The sequence below is a fragment of the Python bivittatus genome, unplaced genomic scaffold (assembly GCF_059951505.1).
Source record: "Python bivittatus isolate LINGU-HERP-01145 unplaced genomic scaffold, Pbiv_v1 ctg000220_np1212, whole genome shotgun sequence".
In the NCBI taxonomy this organism is placed as follows: domain Eukaryota; kingdom Metazoa; phylum Chordata; class Lepidosauria; order Squamata; family Pythonidae; genus Python; species Python bivittatus.
In genome coordinates this window covers 19558746-19571687 of record NW_028277048.1, presented here as the reverse complement: position 1 = coordinate 19571687, position 12942 = coordinate 19558746, and the positions used below count along the sequence as shown (strand labels likewise).

At 42.5% G+C, this 12942-nt stretch overlaps 1 protein-coding gene across 1 annotated transcript; it reads right to left on the bottom strand.

Moving 5' to 3' along the window:
- Positions 1–2971: 2971 nt before the first annotated feature.
- On the bottom strand, positions 2972–9767 carry SP7 (Sp7 transcription factor). Its single transcript, XM_025163769.1, has 2 exons — positions 9759–9767; positions 2972–4252 (listed from the first exon to the last, which is right to left on the bottom strand). Exon 2 carries the CDS (start codon positions 4217–4219, stop codon positions 2972–2974), a length of 1248 nt encoding a protein of 415 aa, XP_025019537.1. The 5' UTR covers positions 4220–4252; positions 9759–9767.
- Between the last annotated feature and the right edge of the window lie 3175 nt (positions 9768–12942).

Genomic DNA, 12942 nt, shown 5'->3' with positions numbered 1-12942 from the left:
CTACTACAACAAAAAACAAAACAAAGCAAAACTCAAGCCCTTGATTAAGAGAGGGAGGTCCAAGGTCCCCAGTGGTTACCCCACAGTTCAGTCAGCTCATCCTTTAAAGGGGTCATCCAGGTTAGCCTTCTTCAGCTAGGTACACTCTAGATGAGTGTTTCTCAACCTCAGCAACTTCAAGATGTGTGGACTTCAACTCCCAGAATCCCCCAGCCAGCACGGCTGGCTGGGGAATTCTGGGAATTGAAGTCCACACATCTTGAAGTTGCTGAGGTTGAGAAACACTCATCTAGATGGATGGACGGGGCACTGCAGAAATAAAAGGGTATCTTTATTTTCTCTTACACACTTTTTGGACTCCTGCAGTTCTTGGGAGTTACAGAAGGGAAATCTGTCGATGTGTTTGAATGTATGTATATATTTAATATAGACCCCAGGCTCCCCCAGTATGGATGCTTGTCAGCAGCTACAAAGGCTCCAGAAAAGCAGTAACTTTGCAGGCAGTAAAAGTGCCACTTTATTAGAACTGTGGTACAGTAGCACCAGATCGGATTGTACGTTCCTCCATACATAAGGATCCAGTTTCTTTCAGCACTCTTTTCCCCCCCCCAACATAGCTTATATTTTATTTTTTATTAAATTAAAAACAAGCAAAATCCAAAGCAAAAATGAGTTTCCATGTGAGTTGCCTGAGCAGGCAAACGACAGGGAGTGATGTTTTGCACTTCTGAAGCAAAGTGCTGGACTGCATTTTGTGTTAACTGGTTAATAGTAGCTCCCCTCTCTCGAAACCTTTAGAGTTTCTCCATATTGTGAGTTAATCACATTTGGGGTTCCCTTTGACAGCCAATTAATGATGTTGGAAGCAGGGGGAGCACAAGGAAACTCAGTAGAAATAATGTGCCTAAGTACTGCAAGGTGGAGGGGAAGAACTCAACACAAGAATGCTGTTTTTAGCAATGACCTCTTGTTGGGTATGAATCATATGAGTTCCTCCTTCTATCCAAGGACCTTGACCTGAATACAAGAGCAAGCAGATCAGAGGAACATGGAAAAGCATTTAGCCATGTAGGTCCACAGAGATTAGACTTTTGAAAAGGAATGATCCCCCCAAACAATAGAGGGTTGTGCCAGGGGTTCCATTCTCTAACACATAAGCTGCTGATAGTTGGCTTGCTAAACCAAGTAGATGCCTTCCAAAAATGAGAACACTCATGAATCGAGAACTTGCTTCTCAGTATTTCTAATATTAACAAGAGTTTCCAAATCCATGTGAATCTTTTTTTTCCTATCAAAAATGAACAGAACTTAAAACAAAAAGCATTTTAAGATGATAAATATTCCATTGTTTTTTCAAAATATGAAGCAACGACCAAAAAGAACAGAGCAAGTTGCAGATTGTACTGTTTTGCACAAAGAAAGGCCCCCCAATTAACAGAGAGACAATTCTGATCAGATAATAGATGCCTTTTGTTAGAGGCTTTTTGGAGAACCCAGTCACCTCCTCACCTCTTTCAATTTTCCATCATAATTTAAGGCATAAATATACTTCTAGATTAAATATACAGGAAGAGAAAGGTCCAAAACAGCCTTGTAGCACCTATATGGGACATCTTGTGGGCCATTCTTCTCATTTCTCCTACGAAATGGTTGGTTTTCCTCCCCAAATTTCTTTACCTTGATAAAACAAAGAATAGAATTTCTCTATTTCTGGACTCCAGTGGAACAGTCCAGTTATACTGTATAGGGTCATGTCCCTAATACTCCAAATATGGCACAAATATGGGCTTAATATGTGACATTCATATGAAACCAGAAGAACAGGCAGAATTACCACCTGCAAAACGCAAAAATCTTCTTTGGAGCGATCACTGCGTGACCCATCAGATTGCATGATTCTTGCTGATCTTGCATCAAAAAGCAAGGGCAGAGGAGGTCAATGGGGGACAGAACCCCTGTTATGCTGATGGTAGAGTGATGGCTGTATAATTGGCTGCTAATTTGTCCCTCTGAAGTATTGCCTAGGCCTCCTACTGCCCAGTACCAAGATGTTTAATTTTAAATAGGATGGGATTTTAATAGCAAAGTTCCCATTATATGTCCTGAGGCAACAATTTTTAACCAGCAACTTCCAAGTTTATTTAAAAAGAGGGTGGAGGCTTATTAATGGAATTCCATATCTGGATCCTGCCAGGGCTTACGTATCTTGAAGAGCTTCACAGTTAGGCAGTTTTACTAGCTGTGGCTTTTCTCATCAGTGCTATCATTCACCTGAAAAGCCATCACTGGTAAAACTTGCTTTTTCTTGCAACTCTTAAAGGCATAAGCGCTCTTTCAGCATCTAAAGCTAACAAGCCTATTTGCCATCTTCTGAGTTAGAGGTTGCACTGGCTTCCTTGAGAGTTCTGGAGCAAGGGCATGTTCCCTGGGTGCAGATACACTGACCTAATCTCAAAGCAGGCCCAAGCCACCTGCCTTGTTCTTTTGACCACCTACGGGTGCCAGAAATTAGGAGAGGTGCTCAGAATCAAACGCACAGTGGGTTACAGGTGATGGAAAGTGATTCCTATACATACCCTGAGAAAAACTTACTTCAGTCCTGCCCAGCCTGCTATTTGGCTAGTCCTACACACGGTATTAGGACTTCAACATTTTGGCCATTATCCGATTGATCACATAGAGCAGGTAGCTATTTTGGTTATAACGGCTTTAGGAATGATAGAGGATGTAGCTTCAGATTTTGCCTCTGAGTCTTTAGCCACAAAGTCATAGACCTTCTGAGGTCCCAGCTGAACTTGCTTCTGGGTTGGGATTAGAGAAGCTTTATACAAGGTACAATCTTAGCTGGAGGAACGGCTAACAGCAACGGTGGCTGTGTTTTATCCACAAATAAATTATTTAGCAGGAAGCATTCAAATAGAAATGGTGGAGATGGTATGAAGTAAGCAAGCTGGAGCACACACAGTACCCATTAGATCTCCAGAAGGCTGCTCTGCTCAGGGCTGGTGGCATCTTTCTCCTCTCCAGCCAGGCCATCTTGAAGGGCTGCGGCGCTGGGAGAACTAGCCACTGTAGCAACCTCTTCTCGATCAGCTTCCCCTTCGGGGGGCTTGCCTACTCCCATTTCATTATGGGTCTTCTGATGCTTGCTGAGGTGGTCACTACGAGTGAAGCGCTTGTTACAGAGCAAACAAGTGAACTTCTTCTCTCGGGTATGGGTGCGGACATGGCGCTCCAGCTCATCTGAGCGCGTAAAACGCTTGCCGCAGAAGAGCCAGTTGCAGACAAAAGGACGTTCCCCAGTATGCCATCGCAGGTGGGCTTTGAGATGTGAGGCCTTCCCATAGACCTTCCCACAGCCTGGGATGTGGCAGCTGTGGATAGGCTTCTTCCGCAGGCTGGCTGCCGAGGCCCCAAGCCGCTCTAGTTCTTGGCAATTAGGGCAGTCACAAGTGGACCTGCCAGCTGTGCTCCCAAAGGAGCCCCCTCTTCCAGACTTCAAGGCAATCCCTCCTTCCATCAGGGAGTTATTGGCCACTGGCTTGGGTTTGTACATGTCTTGGGGCAGCACATGTTGTCCTGAAGGGAGAAGGTGTGATGAAGAAGTAATGCCTACTGCAGGGTAAGGAGCAGGATTCAAAGTTGTGAACTCAGAAGTGTAGCTGGGTAGCTGGGGGCTGATGGGGGCCTGACTAGGCATGGACTGTAAGGAAGCCTGGAGTCCATCTGATTGCGGCTGAGAACTCAGCCAGTTGCTGTTGGAATGCATATCCCACCAGGAAGCGGTAGGGTTGCTAGAGCTGGTAGAGATGCCTGGGTGGATGCCAGCTTTGTACCAGGAGCCATAAGGGTGTGCCATGTCCAAGGAGGTATAGACACTGGGAAGACAATCAGGGGATGGATGCCCCTTAGGCACCAGCAACGAAGAGGGATCTTGAGTTGTGGGTGAGGCTGGGAAGGAATGGGGAAAAGGACTATAATCATTGCTGTAAGTGGTAGAAGCTTGCGGGCTTGCTGAAGGAGACATCAATCCATTCCCATTGGGGAAAGTGGCCGTATAGGAGTCTCCCATGCCTTCAGTACTCCAGAGTTTTGGAGCAAAAGACTCTACTCCCAAAAGGTAAGGTTTCCTTCCCAAATTGTTCTCAGTTCTTCTGGGAGAGGATGACTCTTGAACTGGACTAGAACTTCCAAATTTATCACAAGTGTCCATCAACATAGCCAGGGGACTGGAGCCATATTGTACTTCTTCCTAGGGGTGGGGAAGGGGAGAAAAAGCAAAACAGGCAAAAGGAAATTTAGGAATGCTGGAAATTGGGGCAGAAGGAATACAGGGAGGATCACAGACAGTATCCTACTTATGGAAGCAGTGGACCATTTTCCCAACAATGAGTATTTGCCCACTAGGAGTCAAAAAAACCTTCCTTACCACCATAATGAGATCCTTTTATAAGAAATAATGGAACCTCCTAATCATTGGAAAACTATGGACATTTACCTGAGAACAAGAAAAACAGAATTTAAGAGCTTTTCTATGGGGATGGGTTTTAGTGTAACAAAAAAAGTGAATGCAACACAGTTCTGATATTTGCCACTGAGACAATTCTTTAGTTACTGGCATAGTTCAGTTTTATGGTGCATTATATTGTAATACGAATTATAAATTACGTGTATGAAAAAGTCACACCATTATCCTCAAATGGTATATATTATTGCTACAACATTGATGTGCAATATAGCTGATATAGCTGCATATACCAAATCTGCTTTATGAGAGATACTACCTCACTGCCGAAGGAAACAGCCACTTCAGAAAAGATCTAGACCTTCCTTTCTGTTTTCATAATCATGTTAGATTTTCTTTTCCTGCTTAATCAGACAGTAACTTTTTCAAATAGTTGAGTGGAAAGTTGTCCAAATAAACAGGTCTGAAAGGATGAGTTGCAGAGGCACTTAACCTGCTGTCATTTATCAAAATGACAGCAACCACAGGGTCCATTCTGAATTTGGGGTCATTGCCATCATCTAGTTCTCTATGGGGCATTGCAAGAGTCTCTGGGTACAAAGTTCTGGGCAAGATTCTCCATGCAAGGCACATGGAATGGGAGCTGCACAAGAACACAATGTACAACTTACATCTATTTCTACAGAAGTTCCCAACTGTGTTCAATACATGATAGGTGTTATTTTTTATTTTCATCTCTTGGTTGTTTCACTTATTTATGCCTTACATTTCTAAATATACATTTCAACCAATAGGGTGACAAAGATGGTTTGTCAAAAATATAGGTTACATCCAATAACATCTTTTCTATGGAAAAAAAAAAAATCCAAACAGTTCAATTGAGGTGAATTAACAAAGAAAACCAGAAAGCAACATGGAGGTGCCTATGTTGTCACCAGGAGTATCATCTGCCTCCCTTTTTGCACTGAATTAACCATGACTATGAATTAAAAGTAAAAGCTGAAGCACATAGCTTGCAGACTCCTCATCTCCCTTTCTCAACACAGGGGAAGATAAACAGCTTGTAAAAGAGTGATCAGTAGCCACAGCCATTGCCACTTGGCATACTTGACATTCTCAGCACCTGTTATGGTACATGGATAGGTAAAGATACAGGGATTAGAGCGGAACTCCATTGAGTCTGATTCCCACTGCTAAGAAATCCACAGGTAGGGTGCGAATGCATCTTGCTTTCATGTAAAGCCTTGGCATTATAAAAGGGGGAAAACACATTTTTTAAAGATCTCAAAGGAAGAAGCTGCAGATATCTTAAGAAGCAACATTCCAGGCGATATATACCAGTTAGAATAAAAAAGACCATGGGATTGGATTCCAAAAGTGCAAAGAATATAACCTTACTAGAAAATCTTAGGGAAATAAGCATATTGAAGGAATGCTTTCTGAGAAATTGGTCTTGTCAACCTTTTTCCACCCCTTCAACCTCCCAAGTAACCTTTCGTCTCTATCCTTCTGCCTGGCCAGACATTTTTTAAAAAGGTTTTCTTGGATTAAATTAGCTGCAAAGTTTTGGCATTTGCTGATTGTCGTCCTTTTATCATCTGCACCTCCCCTCCCCTTTTGAGGTGAGCTGTGAGCTACGTTTGCCTAGGGATCTTTTTTTTCCTAGCAACATAATTATCACAAAGTGAATGTTGTTATATGGTATATGTTCTTATTCGATAAGTCCCATTCATGTAATTAGTGACTGCCCCCCCCATAAAACCTGTTCTCATTTTTACCTTTGTCTTTATCAGTTTCAGTTAAGTAGTTAATGTAGAATCTGTATTCTTTGATAAACTGCATCATAGCTATGTAACTGAGAAACAAAAAACTGGGTTTTTTACAGGAAAAATTCATGTCTTAAACCATGGAAAAGGTCCCCATTTCAAAGCCAGGAACAAAAATGTGAAAAAACCTGAAATTCAAGTAGCTTTGCATTTCATTCTAGCTGTTTCACAAATCTCACCTTGTGGTATCACAGCCAGAGGTGAAATTCAAAACTTTCTTCTGCAAGCAAGGAAAATTACCATTGTGGTGACCTGTGGCAATATTTAGGAACCAGTTCTGAAAAGGAGGGTAAGAGTTAGGGCCAATATGTGAATCTAGTTTTTCAGAAATGTTTAATTGTAGATTTGTAATTTACCTACAGTGATCATTTCATTCACACAACTCTAGTAAGACATAGTCTACCACACACTAATTACACTAGCCTAAACTATACAATGAGTGCATAGCAATGTTGCCATTACATAGCATGGAAAGATGAATGAAGATGGAACTGGGGTGGTTGCAAAGGGCACAGAGAAAACACAGAGAGACCTTCAGTTCCTTTGGAAACAGGAGACATCAAAGCATGTTGGATGGAGGAAGGACAGTGTTTCTTCAAGCAGTACATTATTTTCATTACCACTGCATCATGTGTTTGTCTTCAGCATTAGCAGCTGTGATAAAGAATAAGAACATTCATATGCCTATTACAGGTTAACTGAGCAGATTAATTTTCTAGCGGACGTTGTTACCTCTTTCAAAGTACTATTTTTGTCCTGTAATGCTCTTGGAATCACAATGCAGCACATTCACATACGCATGTATGTATCTTCCCATTAGGGCCATGCACTTCAGATCTGATTTCCCAAAGATGCTTTGGTATGTGTAAGACCGTGAGTGTAGCACTTGTCTGCAACTCTTTAAAGCAGCTGTGTCCACCTTTTTGGAATCAAATCTGAAGAGCTGTGCTGCTCTGTTCTTCACATTTTATGTTCAACTCTGGAGGTTCTATTAATTCTGAAGAACTACTAGAGAGGGGACCCCGTCTTATGGTAATGATCTCTTATGAAATGCTCTCTCATGGTAAATCGCACTGTGCAAGCATTTTACTCTTTTGGGCACCTAGTAAAAATGTATTTACTCTCCCAAACCTCTTAATCATCTCTTATGTAATCCTTATGACATTTTGGTGGTTTTAGTTCCTGCATTTATTTGTCCTGCACTATAAACCTTATAATTGACCTTGTAGCTGCCATTGTAATGGCTTAATGATGTTCCAAAATATAGTTGAGGCTAATGTGAAATATTCTATTTCAAAACACCGAGATTTCAAAAGAACATAAAATGTTGAAAGAGCACTTAGTACAGCCTAACACTGAACAGCTATGTTTAGTGCTGTGGAAGTTTCTTTGGGTTGATTTATGCGGGAGCTGATCTGTATTTTTACCTTCAGTTTCATCAGCATAAGATGAAAGCTGCAAGATACAGCCCAGACCTTCTTTATCAGATTGAAATTATTTAAACCTTTTATTTCTAAAGGAAAGCTTTTTGCACATAGCAATATAGTAGAGACATACTAAACAACCATGGGGAATTATCCAGCCGGATGCTGTTTTTTCCTGCACATCCATCATTTCAAGTACAGAGTTTGGCATATAATACTGAATGCAACACCTCAAGAACTTAATTTCATATTTAAACAGGAATACCACAAAAATGTGTTTGTGATCAAGGAACTGTTTGACAGATGTTGTGCAGAATAATTAACAGTGAGCTTTACAGATGTTCTACTCACTTTTTTATGTCATTCCTACATTTTTAGTCCCAACCACATAGATGGAGGTCACACCACAAAAGCACATTCATTCATTATAATTTTATAACACTGGACTCAAAACAACTCCCAGTGGTTTACATCGTAAAAGCACGAGCAGCAAAAAGACATGGCATCAAAAAAATTAATCAGCTAACAATACAACAATAGAGTGAGTACAGTAGTGATAATTCATTCACCAAATGCCTTTCAGAACAGCTTAGTCTGCAGTAGTTTCTGGAAAGCCAATACTGAGGGTGTGTCAGCCCTCCCAGGTAAACCAGACAGGAAACATGACTAGATGAGCTAATTCTATTTTATTGTAAGGCTACATTAACAGAATCTTGCAAGTCTGAAAGTACAAATCTCCCGCCATCCCTTTTTACCTCCTGATCAGTTAGGGCGGGTCCTTCCTAAGTTTCTTTCTCTGGCCGTTACTCTGCTGCGGACTCCTTTCTCTTTTATCTGATTGTTCCCTAGGCAGCATCTCCTCCCCCCACCCCCGTCTTCCAAGGTCCCCCTCACATTCCATCACATCACCTTCCCTTTTAGCCTTATCCCCCCTCCTGAGTTCCCTTGGGAAACAGGCTGTGGGCTGTGAGAACGAAATGCAGCTGCATCACTCCTCTTTTCCTGGTAACTCCCCAAAATCACACGAGGCTTCCTGTAAGCCATCTGCTCCAGCCGAGGTGACAGCTGCCCCTCCCTTGAGAATCTGTTGGCCTCCCCCCCCCCCCGGTCCTGCATGCCTGATGTGGAAGGAGCTGATACATTTCCCCCTACTCAGTCTCTTGCTATTCCCTACCCCATAGAAAAACTCTTCCTGTTTGCTTGGTCAGTGCCTGACTCCTGCAATGCTGGTAGCTGCCAGGGGTGGGGTTTGTTGTGGTACTGGTTGGGAAAGCAATGCACCAATTGTGGCATATGCACATCTGTTGCTGCCTCCCATGATCTTTCTGACTCTGAGTAGCCTTTCCAGTGTATCAAGTACTCGACCCACTTCCCTCTGCATCTAGAGTCTAACACCATTTCCACCTTGTACTCTTCCTTTTGTTTACTAGAGTGTGTGTGTGGGTGCTGTCTGTGAATGAAGAGGGCAGCTTCCTTTACAAACAAAGACTGATGGAACACAGGGTGAACCTTCATTGATGCTGGCAACTGCAAACAAAAAGCCACTGGATTAATTGGCTTAATTACTGGGAAAGGGCCAATAAATTTTGAGTCCAGTTTCTTGGAAGGTCTCATGGAAGTTAGAAATTTTGTAGAAAGCCACACCAAATCCCTTTCTACAATTCTAGGTCCCTCTTGTCTATGTGCATCTGCTGCTTTTTTGTATGTGGCCTTTGGTAGTTTGAGGTGTTCCTTTAAGAGGCTTTGGGCTGCTTGCTTCTCATGCAGGAAATCTCTGGCGTGAGAGATGGTACTTTCTTGCCTGGTTGTTGGTAAGACCCATGGGTGGAATCCATAAGTTGCCTGGAACGGTGACATACCAATTAATGAGTATGCTGCATCGTTGTAAGCAAATTCAGCAAGAGGTATGAGATCAGTCCAGTTGTCTTGCTGGTAAGAAATATAGCATCTTAAATACTGCTGCAATAGTTGGTTAGCTTTCTCAGCTTCTCCGTTTGCCTCTGGATGGTGTGAGGAAGACAAATGAATTTTAATATTTAATACTTGCAAGAGGGCACTCCAAAATTTTGAAGTGAATTGACTTCCTCTGTCTGTCACAACATGATTGACAATCCTCTATATCTAAAGACATGGTCTAAAAAAAAAGTTGAGCTGTTTCCTGGGCCCTTGGAAGACCCTTGCAAGGAATAAAATGGGACAATTTGATAAATAAATCCACTACTACCAGTATGGTAGTATATCCCTGCACTGGAGGAAGATCAGTGATGAAATCTAGAGAAACAGTGCCCCATGGCTGAGAAGGAGTTTCCAGCAGTTGCAACAGCCCTGCTGGCTCACCAGGGACTGACTTTGTTTTATGGCAGACATGGCAAGAGGAAACATAATCCTTAATATTTGAGTGGATGTGGGGCCACCAACACTCTCTGAAGGCTCTCTGTTGGGTTTTAAATCTCCCCCACGCCCTGCTGTTTTGTTGTTGTGGCACAGTTGAAGTACTTCCTCCCTTAGGGGAAGAGAAACATATAAATGTCCAATGTGGAACAGCTATCCTCCCTCCACTGTGAAAGGTGAAATGGTATCTTGCTGGGCCCTTGGAGGTCATCCATCTGGACCCTGGCATATGCATCCTGCTGCTGCTGTGTCCTAATCTGATCAAAGAGATCAACAGCTTGTCTTCCTGCTCCCAGCCTCTTGTGCTTGTCTGATTTATGGTGGGAATCAAAGTTGCATGGCTGCAGTATTGCTGCCGGGGGTGGGGGTCACTGGGGAACCTCATACTCTGGCTTGCATGAGAGGGTGTCTGGAAGCTTGTCTGGGAAACTGGGATGTATGAGATATAAAAATCTAGGCAGGAGAAAAATTGTGCCCACCTGATCTACTGAGAGGTAAGAGATTGGGTGTTCTGCAGAATCTCTAAATATTTATGATCTGTACCATTTTTTAATTTGTATTTATATCTGTATTGGAGACAGTCGGAAGTCACCTTCTGTTTTATCTTTCTATTTTCACTATTTTAGTTTTTTGTCTTTTTCTTTTAGTTCTTTCCTCTTTCTTTGCTATACCTTTCGATTTGTATTTTAACTGTGCTTTTTATATGTAACAATAAAAGTTTTAATCTGCAAATGATCTGAACGTACTTGTATTGGGTATGCTGCTCCTTATAGCAGGTGTCTCCATTGCTGTAAGGCATTTCTTACCGCCGGTAACTCTTTACTGAAAACGTCATAGTTCCTTTCTGCTGGTAGGAGTGCTCTGGAGTAAAAGGCACATGGTAGCAATCTGCCCCCCACCATTCTCTGCCTGGAGTAGAATTGCTCCTGCTGCTACAGCTGAGGTGTGTGTTTCTACAACAAAGGGGTGGGAGGGGTCAGGGTGGCAGAGGAGGGGTTGAGAAGCAAAGAGCTGCTTTAACTCTTGAAATGCCACTTGCTCTTGGGCTGATCAGGAGAATCACTAACCCTTTCTTAGGAGCTGGGATAGTGGTTTCACAAGCTCAGCAAAATTAGGGATGAATTTCCCACAGAAGTTAGCAAAGCCTAGAAAGCACTGCACATCTTTTGCATGGGGGGGAGTGTGCCAAGCTAGAATAGCCCTGTATCTTTGCTAGATCCATCTGTATGCCTTCCGTGGAGATTCTGTAACCTAAATAGTCCAGTTGAGCCAGATCAAATGCACATTTTTTAATATAGCAAAGAGCTTGTGTCCCGTAATTTTTGCAATATTGATTACATGTAAGGAGGAATCTTCAGAATAAACTAATATGTCACCCAAGTAAACAACTACATATTTATCTAAAATGTCTGTAAATATTTGGTTCATGAATCTAGAAAAAACAGCTCCACAGTTAACTAGGCCAAATGGCATTACTGATACATTCCATACCTTGTATCAAATGCTGTTAAATACTCATATCCTTTTTTCATTCTGATTAGATTGTAAGCACTTCTCAAGTCTAGTTTTGTAAAGATGCATGCCTTTTGTAGCCAGTCTAGTAGAACAGAGATCAGTGGGAGTGGATAATGATCCCTAATAGTTACTCTGTTCAAGTCTTTGTAATCATGAGTGGTATGCATGTGGGCTTTCCCTTCAGAGTGGCTGCTGTTTCTCCTTGTTTTTTGGGGGACAAAGAACATGGGTGCCGATGCTGGTGAGTTGGAAGGGTGAATAAATTCTTTTTGATGTTGACATTCCTTGAGAATGGCTAACTCACGTGTAAATATGGGATACTGTCTCTTTGCTGGGATTTGGGCCCCTGGATTCAAATTGATGATGCAATCACATGTCCAGTATGGAGGTAACACAAATGCCTCTTCCACCCCAAACACATCTGTGTAGTCTACATATTTTTCTCTCACTGATCCTCCCTTGTTCTGCAATGGGGGGGGGGGTAAGCTTTCACTGCTTGTAAGTGATGTTGTTGGCATTTAGAGGAGGGAAATGAGAGTGTCCCTTGCTTCCCACTTATAACTGGGTCACGCAGCTGAAGCCATTCTATACCCAGGATTATGGGCACTTGCAAGGAGGCAGTTACATAGAGTGTTATGAAATCTGTGTGATCTTTGATTATCAATTGCAGAGGAACTGTGCACTGCAGAATCGGTCCTGCCCTTAGTGGCTGACCATTGATAGTCACGACTATCAATGGATTTTCTAGAGCTTGGGTTGGCAACTTTAGTTTCTATACCATTTCTATACCTATGAAATTAGCAGTTGCCCCAGAGTCTATGAGAATAGAAAGCTCCACCTTCTGCCTGGAATCTAAAGAAACAATAACAGGAGTAATTAGATATGTTTGCCTTTTGTTGGCTGTCTAAGCTCTTCTCAAATGGTGGATGGCCCCTGGGAGCGAGGCTGGTAAAGTTTCCCTGGGGTGTTGTTTGAGAGCGTGCTGGGCACTTGCTGGTTTCATGCTCTGTTGATTTACAAGTTTTGCATCTTATTGCTATAACAGCCACTGGAGTTTTATTGGGCATGATCTTGCTATATGTCCTAGGGCCCCACAGTAAAAGCATAGCCCCTGATCCCTCCTTCTTTGCTTCTCTCCTGATGACAGAGATCTCTTGGCTGCACCGATTTGCATGGGTTCTCCCACGCTAGATTCTAAGAAGGTCATTGGAAGGACTGGTATGGGGGAAGACAGATTGTAGGATCTCTTCTCCTTCCCATTCCTTCCCTGCCTCAACTCTTCCAGTTGGGCATCTATAATTACACAACATTGAGATAGTTC